Source organism: Helobdella robusta, assembly GCF_000326865.2.
Source record: "Helobdella robusta unplaced genomic scaffold HELROscaffold_22, whole genome shotgun sequence".
NCBI classification, from domain to species: domain Eukaryota; kingdom Metazoa; phylum Annelida; class Clitellata; order Rhynchobdellida; family Glossiphoniidae; genus Helobdella; species Helobdella robusta.
This window is the reverse complement of record NW_008704170.1, coordinates 915,784-931,171: the sequence shown is the minus strand read 5'-3', so window position 1 is coordinate 931,171 and position 15,388 is coordinate 915,784. Positions and strand designations below refer to the sequence as shown.

General features: G+C 31.0%; 1 protein-coding gene across 1 annotated transcript; it reads right to left on the bottom strand.

The window, feature by feature from the left end:
• Positions 1-342: 342 nt before the first annotated feature.
• Positions 343-9,929, bottom strand: HELRODRAFT_171931 (hypothetical protein; the record flags this gene model as incomplete). The annotated part of the gene is made up of 5 exons (XM_009018611.1): positions 343-429; positions 3,842-3,958; positions 5,202-5,297; positions 6,100-6,174; positions 9,819-9,929. 5 exons carry the CDS (start codon positions 9,927-9,929, stop codon positions 343-345), a joined length of 486 nt encoding a protein of 161 aa, XP_009016859.1.
• Positions 9,930-15,388: the final 5,459 nt, after the last annotated feature.

The following is a 15,388-nucleotide window of genomic DNA, read 5'->3' as shown; positions in this document are numbered from 1 at the left end:
AACATACTCACACACACTCACTCATACACGCACATGAGTATTTCGTGTGTTTTAGTATGTTTTGTGCTTTTATATTATCAACTTGTATGTGTGAATTCAAAGCACAGACAAAGTACATGTGTACTTTCTCCAGTTCATTTCCTATCTAATTCTACAAAGTTTTATATTTTTTTAATGAAATTATAAATCATTTTCTCATTTTTTCCTCTGCTGTTTCGAGACTGGATTACTTTCAAACAGATGTATTCGGCTTGAATTCTTTGTATTTTTTTTTATTTTTTATATTTTTTTGTTATTGTTTGTATTTTTGTATTGTTTTGTTTGTCTTTATCAGTTTTTGTATTATCTTGCTTTCGAATTTCGCAATTTTTCAGCATATTCCATACCTATACGCTGAGTTTTTACCCAATAGTTATATCTATCTTCGTCCTTCGTTCATATTAATTTAATTTTTTTGGTGTTAGTCAAATCAACATTACCATCAATATTGTCAACATCTCTACCATCATTACTACCATCATCATCGTTGTCATCATCACCATCATCACCTTCGTCGTCATCAAGGCAGTCCTCGCGACCAACTCCTTAAGAGGGTTCCATAAAATATTTTGTTGTTATTAATATTTTTTTATTGTTATTATTATTTGCCTTCATTTCTACAAGAACCGCATAAAAAATTCCCCTTTAATGTTTGCGACTTGGAAAAAAATTAGTATATTTCCTGTACCACTATTATGTTACTACTACTACCACCACTACTACTGCTACTACTACTGCTACTACTACTACTACTACTACTACTACTACTACTACTACTACTACTACTAATAATAATAATAATAATAATAATAATGCTATTACTACTACAACTGTTGCTGCTGCTACTACTACTAAAACTACTACTACTTCTACTACTAAAACTACTAATTTTATTATAAATACTACTACTATTTACACTGCCGCTACCACTAGTAGTAATAGCAGCACCATATTTACTACTACTACTACTACAACTTTACTACTACTTTTTCGACCACTACTACTACTAATAGTATTACTACTATTACTACGACCACTACCACATATTCTACTACTACTACTGCTACAACTGCTGCAACTGCTGCTACAACTGAAATGTAGTAGTATTAATGTTAGTAATAAACAGTAAAAAGACTAACAATAACAGTACTAAAAATAAGGGATGTTGTTGGTTCTTTTGTTATTCTTATAAGAAATAAAACACAAGTGGATGTTTAGTGGAATGCATGTCTTCATGTTTGTTTACTAATGTTTATTCATTCTCATACTGAAAAAGTCTGCTGGTACTTATGCCATTTTTCTGTTAGCATTTATAAATGTCAGTACATACAAAATTTTTGCTAAAAAATGTCTTATATCTCTATGTTTTTGAATGAGTTTTGTATGTATAAGTGTACAGTATGTGTGTATCTGCTTGTATAGGCATGTATATATATATGTGTGTATGCATGTATGTATGTGTGTATGTATGTATGTGTGTATGTATGTATGTGTGTATGTATGTATGTATGTATGTATGTATGTATGCATGTATGTATGTATGTATGTATGTATGTATGTATGTATGTATGTATGTATGCATGTATGTATGCATGCATGCATGTATGTATGTATGTATGTATGTATGTATGTATGTATGTATGTATGTATGTATGTATGTATGTATGTATGTATGTATGTATGTATGTATGTATGTATGTATGTATGTATGTATGTATGTATGTATGTATGTATGTATGTATGTATGTATGTATGTATGTATGTATGTATTTATGCATGTATGTATATATAGATGGAAACATTTTGGTATGTAGGAAGGCATCTAAAAACGTTTCATCACATCAATAATGTAGGGAGCATGCTTATGTTTATCGATGAACACTTCTTGCACCTCAACCAACCCACTCATATCCATCACATTACGTCCAACGGTTGGGTTGCTTGTAAATTATCTGGAATTACCATTTTTATGAAAAAAAACGAATCTTTCAAGATGTCAGTATTCCAGTGAAAAAAAAACAATTTGTTTTATTTTTCTAGAATTTTCGCTGGTCAAAAGTTATGCTTGTTGATGAATATTTTAAGATGTTTCAGCAGCAAGAAAACAAAAACACAATGAAATGGATCATTCTATGTTGTTATACAACGTGCACATGAGTCGTTTGGTACTGTTTAATGCCGTTGCACGAACGGAAGCAATTAACTATCTACATTGAAGATATACAAACATACACACATTCAATTCAATTCAATTCAATTCAAATAATCTTTTATTCAGTAAAGTATCATTAAATACATAATACTAGGAGACCCGAAGTTTGCACTTGTTGGGCCACCGAAACAGAAATTGGAATAAAATTCGAACAAAGATAAACAATAAGTGATAAAAGAAAGAAAAAAAATAGAACCAAACAAAATAGTAATAATTAATCGACAAAAACCTTAGGAACCAAATAAAAACAATAGCATAGTTACACAGGGAATTAACCGGTAATGAAAGAGGAAAAATGATTCGTTAAGATTAATTGATAAACTGAATTTTTAAATAAACCAGCAGTATTCAAATTTTTTACGTGAATTGGTAATAAGTCCCAAAGTCGACAAGAGACATGAAAGACGGAATTAATAAAAAAGTTAGTACGAGGTTTAGGAAAATAAAAATCTATATTATGTCTTAAAAATATTGATCGATTATTGTTTAAATGATTTAATTGGTGGCACAAGGAAGGACAAAAATTTAGTTTAAATAATTTATAAAAAAACATTAACGTGAAAAGAATGTGTAACTGGTAAACTTTTAAAATTCCAGATGATATAAACAAATGACTGATATGCTCAAATTTTGGTAACCCAAACAAAATACGAATAAAATAATTTTGACAAAGATTCAACATACAAACGTTAGATTTTGTTGTAAAACCCCAAATAGAAATACAATAGGTGAAAAATGGCAAAACAATAGAATTATATAGTGTTATTAAAATATGTCTTGGAAACCTTGATCTCAGTCGGTAAAGTATTCCTAAATTTTTTGTAGCCTTTTGTGAAATGAATTGAATGTGACTAGTCCAGGATAAATTGCTAGAGATAATGACACCTAAAAACTTTGTAGATTCAACCCTGTTAATGCAAACATTATATAATAAAAGCTGAATATCAACAACACTTGTTCGAATCTTAGGTCCAAATAAAATAAAATTCACAAACACACTAACTCTCACACACACATACATTCATACGTACACGTACATGATCATAAATATACATACATACATGAATACACATCCATACATGTACCCTATACATACAAATACACACACACACAAACACAAATATACATGCATAGAATACACTATCTGTTAATTTCAGTATTTTATATATTTTGTTTTGGCAACGATTTTGAAAAAATATTCCACAGAAAAAGGCAAAAATATAAAGCTTTTATAAAAAAACGTGAGCTAAGAGAATATGGCAGTGGCCTTGAAAATTGAAATTAAAATTTTTTCTGGAATGTTTTTTAAATTTAAACTCTCTTTTTAACGTGTAAAAAATATTAATACAAAAAATACAAACAGATACAAAAATATAAAACAACGAAATTTTTTTTTGAGATAAAGCAAACTCTGTAGAGGAATTTTTCGCAGCGTCATAAATCTGCCAGCATGAAAAGAATTTTGCATTGGTCGTCGCAAGAATAATATTCATATTTTTTAAATGTTATTACTATTTTGATGTTAAGTGTCATCATCATCATCATCGTCATCAACATCATTCTTATCATCGTCATCATCATCATCCTAACCTTTAAAAGTATTTCCAGCATTTCCTCGCTGGGCTGACAGTTGTCAATGAGTGTTGACAACTTCCGGCTCAAATTCACCAAAGATCCTAAATGTTCGTCGCTATTCTGCGCCTTTTCCTGTTATAAAAATTTTTTGAAATTATTTTTCGCAGAAATAAATATAATGATTGACTGACGGAAACGTGAAAATTGTTAAAAAAAATAAAAATAATGTGAAAAAAATTGAAAACGAGAAAGAGAAAAACAAAGTAAAAGTAAGTAAAGGAATGAGAGAAAAAGAGATAAAGAGAGAGAGAGAGAAAGAGAAAGAGAGAAAGAAAGGGAGAGAGAAAGGGAGAGAGAAAGAGAGAGAGAGAGAGAGAGAAAGAGAAAATAAGACATTGTATACCTAGGCCAAGTAACTGTAAAATCAAGTAACGATCGTTTGGATGAATGAATGAATGAATGAATGAATGAACGAACGAATAAATAAAAAAATATTTTAATGAAAGAATAAACGGGATTTAGAATAAAATCAAGCGAACAAAATAGCGAAAGATGAATGAGCAAAAGATGAAAATAAAAGTGGAGACGGATTTAATTTGGTGAGAAATATAACAGGAAATTTTGCAGGAAATGAATGTACAAACTAAGGAACTGTAGAAAGTTGAACAAATGAAAGAATGAATCAATGGACTAATAAATGAAGAAATGAAAATGAAAGTAAATAAATATAGATAATAGGGGGAAAAAAGGCAAAATTAAATTGATTAGTTTCTATGAATGGAATCATTTTTTAAGATAAAAAGTGAAAAGATTAGAAATCACTTGAACACAAACTAAAGAACACACACAAACACAAACATATACACACAAACAAACACACACACACAAACATACACACACACACACACACATATATATATATATAATAAAAAATATCAAACAATTTTTTCCCACCATGCCTGAAATAATATTGAAGAAACTATTTTTGAGCGGTGAACAATTGCAATCAGAGCAATTATCTCTTACCATCTGTACATCACGTAGTTTCTTACTCAACATCACTACTACTACTACAATTACTACTCCCACTACTACAACTAACACTACTGATACTACTACCACTACCACTACTACTACAACGACAGCGACAACTACTACTACAACTACTACATTTATTAATGCTGCCGCTTCTAACTAGCAGTACTATTAAAACGACAAAAGCTACAATTACATCATCAATAACATCAACTACATCGTCATCATCATCATCATCATCATCTTCATCATCATTAGCAGCAGCAGCAGCAGCAGAAGCAACAATAGCAGCGTCATTATCGTCATAACGATCATCATCGTCGTCGTCGTCATTACTAACTTGATAATGATTGAGAATGTAGGAGAAAGCATGGAGCGGATAGCATATTAGTGATTTGTCTCGAATTCCAGAGTTACTGGCCACCAATATCAATTGCTGTTTCCAGAATTAATATAGTAATAAATTATAATTATTACAAGAATTAATAAAAAGATTAAATTAAGATTTGAATTATCATTGCCAGTGTTGTTGCTGTTATAATAATAATATTAATAATAATTATCATATTATTTTTGATATTATTATAATTATTAATGCCATCATTATCATCACCACGTCGCGTCATCATCGTCGTCGTCATCGTCGTCCCCATCATATGATTAATTGTGATGCCGTAATGTCAAGCGCTATAACCTAATGAAAACAAAACACCACCATTACTCAATGCCTTTGTACTGTTCATGATGACGATGACGATGATGACAATGATGATGAAGACATTGATGATGATGATGATGATGATGATGATGACGAAGACGAAGATGACGATGATGATGATGAAGACATTGATGATGATGATGATGATGATAACAATAATGTTGATGATGGTGATGATGAGATGATGATTTAAAAATGGTTATACAGTTTTCCTTTCGCAATAAATAGCATGCGACGCTTTAATAACTAAGTCAAATATTTTATCAGTTAATGATATAGGCCAATTAGTTTTAATCAATGTCAAATTAAAAGTATTAAACAATGATGATGTGAACATATTTTATTTATTCAATCGATAAAATAAAATTCAAAATAATAAGAAATGACAAATAAAATGAAGTTTAATAAAAATTGAGTTTTAATGAAATGTACGATCCTCCAAAGCTCGATGACGTTACAAGTGCATAGGAGTGAAAGATATATTTAATTATAATAATAATAATAATAATAGCACACGAACTTCAAAAGCTTGCGTGGGTATGCTGTTGTTCGAAACGAAGGATCTCAAGACGCCGTCGAATTTTACCATGGTCGTCTGAGGAAAAATTTTGGCGGGAGATTTATTTAGAGTTATAATTATCGTTGTATTATCATTGTTATTGTCGTTATTATGGTATGATATGAGGTGTGTGCGTGTGTCAATTTTTACAAAGATATTTGCTGGTAATGGCAGAAAAGTTTTCAATTTTTGTAACCGTGAATACTTTTTAATTGAAGAAAGTTAGATAAAATAATAATATTTTGTGACCCTTGACCTCTTAACTACCAACACCGATGTCATAATTTCAATGAACTCTATATTTTCAACACCAGTGGTGTAGCTTCCAACGATGGTCAAGAGTTTGTTATTTCTTAGGTTCAAGATTTTCGATAGATGAACACAGCTGCTTCGAAGGCAAACTTTGTTGAACGTTTATTTGAATAGCAACAGTTATAGAAACAATGTGCTACATAAATCACATTAACGATTTTGCTTCCTCTGCTCGGAACTACTTGATTTTAAACTTTCTTGTAAACCTCGACTGCTAAACTTCACTAAGTATGATGTCATTATAACCGATTTTACAACCAAAAGATTACAAAGATTACAAAGATAACAATAGTCAAAAAATAAATAACACAGCGCAATTCCCGTGGTTATAACAATATTTTTATTTCAAAATTAATTTATCAAAACTCACAAAAAGATTTCTTTGGCTTTTTACACTGAATTATTTTTTTGCCAGATTCTTATGTTTTCGTTAATTATTTTTTTAGTTTGAAAAATGAGATGAAAATGACATCAAACTTTAAAGAAAATTTGTAACTTGATGCGTTGGGTGTTTTCTTTCTCTTTCTCTCTCTCTTTCTTTCTCTCTCTCTCTCTCTCTATCTCTCTCTATCTCTCTTAGTGTGTATGTGGTGTGTGGTGTGTGTGTGGGTCTGTGTGTGGAGAAATCTTTATGCCATTACAAAAATAAAAATTTGCCAGGAAAAAAAAAACAAAAACACACACACGTACACACACACATACACACCCGTACACACACAAACACACATACATGCACGTACACTTACACGTATAAACATATATAAACCAAATACACATTACCCAAACATTCATACAAACCTAAAAATGTAACACATGTATACAAAATGAAAATGAAGTAAAACATTTTTAAAGTAAACCTCTTGTAGTTAACAAGTATTTAACACACCTAGTACATGCAAACAGAAAAGTTATGCAGGCAAAAATAACACTTAAACGACAATTAAATAAATACTAAGACACCTAAAACAAGAATTTATACAAAAAAGCAGACTACACAATCTGATAAACACATATCTAAACACAAAATATCAGCATAAACTTCTTTCTTCTTTCTTGTGCCTTATCTTTTCAGGACATTGGCGACCATCGACCTCCACAAAACCCGATCTTCAACACTTTGTAGTAGTTGAAATGTGGTGATGTTCAACAAGTGACACAAGGACTTCACGAATGTTATTCGTTGTTAACCGCGATCTCTTTTCCCTGCAATCTTTCCAGTAGTTGTTAGAATTTAAATTCTTTCCTTCCGCATGATGTGACCAAAAAACTTCAACTGGTTTCAGATCTGATTTTGGTTCGTACTCTCATCATCAGAATTGTCAAGAAAAGTTTTGTAAGATGACTCATCAAGCTGATTGTTTGATGTAGTTCACATTATGTTGCATTCGGTTTTTTAGGCTAAAACATACAAAACTCATCCAAACCTACAAAAAATACACAAATATGATATACAAAAATACAAACAAACAAACAAAAAAAAATACACTACTGAGAGGAAAAACACACACACACAAAATATGCACATACAAAATTATACAAAACATAAAAATACACATACATACACATGAACACAAACATACAAAAGCACTTGCACAAAGAAGTCTACAAAATCAAATGAAATCCCACTAAAATTTTGATGAAATGAAATTTATAATACGCTTATCTAACACTGCTTCTTCCTATGCAATCTTCATTTAATTAATTGTATTTTAAATGTTTATTCATTTATTTGATTGATTGTTTTTGTTTGGTTGTTTGTTAGTATGCTTGTATGTTTGTTTGTTTGTATGTTTGTTTATTTGAATGTGTGTATGTTTTATTTAATATTTATTTTTTAATTTTATATTATATAAGTTTTATTGCTATTTTATTTATGTTTTGGTTGTAGCTTCAATTCGGTAAAAAATCCTCTAAAAGCTATTTGTAACAATGCGCGCGTGTGTGTATGTTTTTGTTTGTATGTGTGTGAGTGTATAGGTGTGTCAGTGTATGGGTATGTGTTTGTGTGTGTGTTTTTGTGTGTGCGTGTGAGTATATGTGAATGTGTGTGTTTGGTGTGTGTGTGTGTGTGTGTGTGTGTGTGTGCTCATTGTGTTTTATAGTTCTGGTTCTGTCTGCTTTCAAGACAATTTTATCGTTAATAAAATACTTTACTTTACAATGAAAAAAAAATGTCAAAAAGCTAATAAAATTAATAATAACAGAATAAATTTTCCGAAAAAATGTTAATAATAAAAACTTTACCATCCAGTTAATAGAGTAGTACCACTGGTCTCGGCTTCTTGTGCTCGTTGTCTGTAAAATTATTTCACGCCATTCAATATTTTTAGCAGATTTATCTATGTGAATTATTCATAAATCAACATGAAAATGAAATTTCATAAAATATTGTAACTTTTATTCATTATGGAATAACTAAGATAATGATGCTACTACTACTCTTACTTCTACTAGTATTATTACTATTCCCACTAGCTAATTACCTTTGCTAATTTTAGTGAAAAGTTTACTACCATTACTGCTGCAACTACTGTTCTCTTACTACTGCTGCTGCTACTGCTACTAAACCTTCGACAAACACAAACCAAATCAAAAAGCATGACTGTGCATAGGAGTGGAATAATTCTTATAATACATTATATAAAACGTATAATATAATATAATAGAATAATATTATCATTATAATATTGATGATGACGACGATAATGATGATGATGACGACGGTGATAACGGTGATAACACTGATGACAGTAATAGGATATAGAAGACAAAAGTTCGGCTATATTTCTCTCTCTACTGCTTCTTCTAAATTAAATCTTTCTCACGATAATTGCAAGCCAGCCAGTCGAAAGATCAAAAAATTTTTTTTTGTTTTTTTTTTTAGGAAAGCCTCTAGCACTGCTGCTGATTGCTTTTCTTTTTTTAATTATTATTACTCTTTTTTTAAATTTCATTCTTTTTATCTTCTTTTTTTCTTGTTTTTCATCCTCTTTTTTTCTTTTTCTTCTTCTTTTTCTTTTTCTCCTTTATATTATTATTATTATTGTTCTTATTACCGGTATCATTATTGATGTTATTATTGTTACTCTTATTGTCACCTGCTTTTACAAACTTGCTATGAATATTGTTATCGCTTATGATGACAATGACAGCGCAACATCAAAAGCAACAACAATAATAGTAGTAGTAATAATAATAATAATAAACAATCTTCTTTCTCTTTCTTGTGCCTTATCCTTTCAGGACACTGGCGACCATCGACCTCCACAAAACCCGATCTTCAACACTTTGTAGTAGTTGAAATGTGGTGATACTCAACAAGTGACACAAGGACTTCACGAATGTTATTCGTTGTTGTCCGCGATCACTTTTCCTGCAATCTTTCCAGTAGTTGTTAGATTTTCCATTTTTTCCTTCCGCATGATGTGACCAAAAAACTTTAACTGCCCCCGTCGGATTATCTGCAGTAATTTCCTCATTTCATAACCAGACTTTTTTAATACATCCTCATTCGAAGTGACAAACCATGAATGGCATAAAATCATAAAATACTGTAGAATTAAAGAAACGTTAGTTTTACCTAGATGAAAAAAGCATTTATGTAGCGTAAATTTTTTATCTAAAAAATTTGCTTTTATGTATCGCTTATTTTTACATCGTAAAAAAACAATTATCTAGAGCAAATTTTTATTTTGCAAAAAAAGCATTTGCGTAGAGCAAATATTATATTACCAAAAAGAATTAATGTAGCGCTAATTATTATCTCGCAAAAAAACATATTTATGTTGCGCATACTTTTTCTCGCGTGAAAAAATTAACCCGAAGATCATTGGTCTATCTGCAGACGAGCTTAATAACGGTGTCGTCATCGTCGTCATCGCTGTGATGATAATTACGGTCATCATCATCATCATCATTGTAGTCATCGTCATAATCGTTTTCATAATCATAATCAGCAACCAAATCGACGTCATCGTCATCATCATCATCAGGTCACCATCGTCGTCATCATCATCATTGTTTGGAAGGAACTCATAAAATATTTTTTAACTCGGTTATTCGATACACTAAAAGTGCCGCCCATTAAACGGCAAAGTTGATTATGATGCTGATGATGATGACGACGATGATGATGATGATGTTGGTCACAGAGATGTTGGTAATACCGTCACAAAAACAGTGGCGATGGATAGTGATGAAGCAAGTTTTTAATTTTCAGAAAAACCACACACACACCACGTTCACACACACACCACGTTCACACACACACCACGTTCACACACACACCACGTTCACACACACACACCACGTTCACACACACACCACGTTCACACACAAACACATACACACGCAATGAAATGTCAACATAAACTACTGGTCGAATTCTGGAAGTGCGGTGTTGTTCGCGAAGACTGGCGAACTGCAAACGGAGTTTTTATTCCAAAAGAAAAAGATTTAAAATCGTTGTCGCAGTTCTGTCGCATCTTTTTGTCAAGTGTAGAAGCTAAATTATTTTTGGCTGTTATTGCCGCCCGAATAAATGTCTTTGTCAAGAAGAGTCAACATGTCGATGCATCGTTACAGAATGGCAGTGTTCAAGGAGTCTATCTTAATAATATCTTAAAGTTTTCAACCGAAAGAGTATTTTTGATAACGACAGAGATTGGAAAGTCATGGCAGATTTGGAAGGCATGAGGAACTACCCATCGTTCAAAAAAAGATACAAGTGCGAGAGCCGACGTGGTGGTACACTGCCACTTTAGTCAAACTGAGTGTACCGTTTGAGCCTAATATAGCAGCAAGTCACGTTTTAAAAACAGCCAAGTATGAAGAGCTTATTAGTGAGATAGGACAACGTGGGTTGAGGTGTTTTTTGTACGCAGTTGAGGTCGGTGCAAGAGGTGTCGTTGGTTGTTCAGTGTACAGCTTTGTGAAGAATTTGGGTTTGGCAGGTAAAAGACGATCGAGTTGTATGAAGAACATAAGACATACAGCCGAACAATTAATTGTCTTACTGGTTATGTAGGAAGAAAAAGGAATGCGAGTTTAAATAGTTAACAAACGAGCTTGTCTGCACGTAAGGCTTCAGATTACTCAACACTCCCAGATTCGGCTTAGCGTCTTACTTGGCTCATCGATAAAACTCACATCGTGATATGTTTAGATGTGAACCGTCTGGCACGTCTAAACAATTTTTCAGTATAAAAAATTATACCTAATTTAGATATTCGTAAATCATCGAATAAAACACATTACATGTGATGGTCTGAGAATCCACTTGTACTCAAACCAAGTCACTGCGATATTGCAGCAGCAGAATCCGGTGCTCTTACCCATTACACCATCTCGTCATCCAATGAGAATTAATATAATTAAGATAATAGTGATAAAGATGATGTCAGAAAATGATTACAAAGATGAAAAATGGTAAAGATGATGATGATAATAAACGATGGAGTTTTGGGTCCTAGAAATTATTATAAACAGCCCAATAAATGAACCACCATTTCCTGTCATCCATAAAAGTTTTTAACACATTTGAATCAACTTTCCACTATGATTCATGGTATAAATGTTACAATTAATAGCAAACACTAATGAAATACACACCCATGCTAACACACACACACGCACACACAAGCACACACAAGCACACACACGCACACACAACACACATACGTCAACAAATCTAAAGTTGCTAACACTATTTAAAATTCATCCATGCTATATTACTATAATCAAATATTAATAATAACAATAATAAAAATAATAATAATAACTATAATAAAAAATAAAATAATAACAATAATATTATAATTATTATTATAAATAATTTTATAATTATTATTTTATTATCGCCATCGTCGTCATCATACTGACGTATAAATAAACGACGCTGGCTGACGTGACATCCAGTCCTAAATAGCTCGTGCGTGCGTGCTAAGATTCTTTTTTCCGAGCGTTTGATGGATGAGTGAATGAAAGAGTGAGTGAGTGAATGAATGAATGAGTGAGTGAATGAATGAATGAATGAATGAATGAATGATTGAGTGAATAAATGAGTGAATCTATGGATAAATGAGTGAATGAATCTTTGGTTCAATGAGTGGTTGAATCAATCGAGAAAGGGACCGTTAACTGAACGACTGAATGAATAAAAGAACACCGAAACGAACAAATGAATGAATGAATGAATGAGTGAATGAATGAAAAATTGAATGGATGAATGACTGAAAAAACAAATGAATGAAGAAATGAAAGACAGAACAAAAAAAGGAAAGAAAAAAATTTAAAACGAATGAATTTGATTGAATGAATAAAATATTTTGTAAATCAATTACTGTGCGAACCGGTGACCTACGGTTGATCAAACAGGCTAGTGTGACATCGAATGCATGACTGATTGATTAGGAGAGAGAGGAGAGAGAGAAAGAAGAAAGGAAGAGATAGAGAAAAAGGAAAAGAAAGAATTTGCAGAAAGATAGAAGAGAAAAATGGATAGAAAGATAAAGAGGAAGCAAGAGAGAGAAAGAAAGAGAGGAAGCATGTAAGGAAAAAAACAGGATAGGAAAAGTAAAAAAGAAAGCGAGAGAAAGTAAGTAAAAAAGTTAAAGAGAAAAGTAGAAAGGGAGATTAGAAGACAAAAAGAAAGAGAGATAGAGAAAAAGAAGAAAAAGAGAGAGAGAAAATTTATTTATAGTCCAGATATCATGAGAGCGAGTAGAATGGATTAAATTTCAAATATGGACTGATGTTAAAAAAATTCTTATTATCTGGATATCTATCCACTTGTATGCGCGTGTGTTTATGCGTTGTGTGTGTGTATGTGTATGTGCCTGCGTGTGTGTGTATGTGTGTGTGTTGTGTGTGTTGTGTGTGTGTTGTGTGTGTGTTGTATGCGTGTTACATCTCACACATTTAGTTTCTAGTTTTTGTTAATGTTTTTTTTTCTGAAAATTTTTTTATGTATGTTTGTGAGTACTATTAAAATGTTTAAACAGGCAAGAAGAATGTGTCGTCTCGTTTGAAAGTTTGCTTTCCGAGAGGAGAGAAAGACGAAACCAAATAAATGAATGAAAAAAGAAGTGTGATGAATGAATGAGTGAATGATTGAATGAATGAATGGATGAATAAAGAAATTGAATGGATGGATGAAGTATAGAGAGGAACGATTGTATCAGTGAGTGAACGAATGAATAGAACATTATATGTGTGAATGAATAAATTTGCATATGAATGAATCAATGAATAAGTGATTGAATGATTGATTGACTGAATTAATTCATTGAATGAATGAATGAGTAGATAAATAGAGAAACGAATGAATAAACCTAAAACTAAATTAAGAAAAAATTGTACGGAAAAACATAGACGAACCTCAAAATTATTATCTGCATCGAATTTCAAGCGCATGTAAAATATTTTCCCATTTAAATTTTTACTAAAATTTTGTCAGTAATTGAAAAATAAATTATTAATAAAACTCAAACGAATGAAAGAACGAACGAATGCAAGTGTGAACGAATGAACGAACGAATGAATAAATGAATGATCAAACAAAAGATGAAAAATATCTTTTCAAAATTTTGTAACACAAAAAAGTAAATTTAAAAAACGCTGACAAGGAGGAAATTATTAATTAAAATTTGTCATCAAAATAATTTAGGCTTCATTTTGAAAATTATTTCCAGAAATTTGAAAAATTTTAATTATAATATAGCTTACTTTCAATTAAAATTATATTTTAAATTGAAAATTTCAGAAAAAGTTTACATTATTATTTCATAAAAAGCAAATTAATATCAAAGTTAAAAGAACTTCAGTAAATAATATTTATAGAAAAATCCATTTTAAATTTGTTTTTATTGTAACGGTAAAAATGCCAGCTACTTCAAATGCGTGTAATGCCCTGTTGGCTTGATTTATTTATTTGATAGAATCTCTGGGAATTACTAAAGAAAAATTGATAAATAGTTAACTAATTCCTCCATTTAGTAACTTAATCGCATAAACTGTCCAGTACTAAGTTAATTATTTATTTGAAAAAATGTTTAATTCCGAACAAGAAAATGAAATAATTGGGGAGACAACAAATGAAAACAATCCACCAAAGCCCGAAGCCAAACGAATCCGCAGAGAATATACTTTTTTTTAAATGTTTAAAACTAAATTAATCATCTAACCAAAGAAGTTCTTCATCTCAGACAAAAAATTAAAAAAGTTGAGAAAAAAAAAACTAATTTGAAACAATCTTCATAAGCCGAAAACCCCAGAAAATATATAGAATAATAAATCTTTCGGTGGAATCTTTTCAATTTGAAGCAACTTTAAGAATTAACTCTTCATCCGATTATATCTGTCGGAGTTATTCTTCGAATTCATTTCCATTGTTAGTGTTTATTTTTATTATTACTATTATTCGCATTTTTATTATTTCTATAATTTCTGTTATCATTTTCCAGCTGTAGAAGTATTTGTAGTAGTATTAGTATTATTATTGTTATTAGTAGTAGTAGTAATAGTAGTAGTAATATTAGTAGAAGTTGTAGTAGTAGTAGAGTAGTAGCAGTAGTAGTAATAGTTTTAGCAACCACAGTACTGGCCACAACAACAGTGGTAGAAGCAGCAGCAGCAGTAGTAGAAGCAGCAGCAGTAGTAGCAGTAGTCGTAGTATTGCAATTTGCAATTATAACATTTTTTATTATGAAAATGTAGTCTTCTGAAAAATTTATGAATTGTTAGTATTGAATTATATCCCTAGTTAAAAAGTTTTTCAAACAAAAAAACGGAGAATGTAGTTTTTGGTGAAGTGCATTTCTTAAAAACGAAATAATTTTTATCATTTTTCTTGTCGTTATTATTATTGCTATTATTATTATTTGTAGTTATTGTTGTTATTATTATTGTTGTTGTTGTTATTCTTTTTCTTGGGGATGTT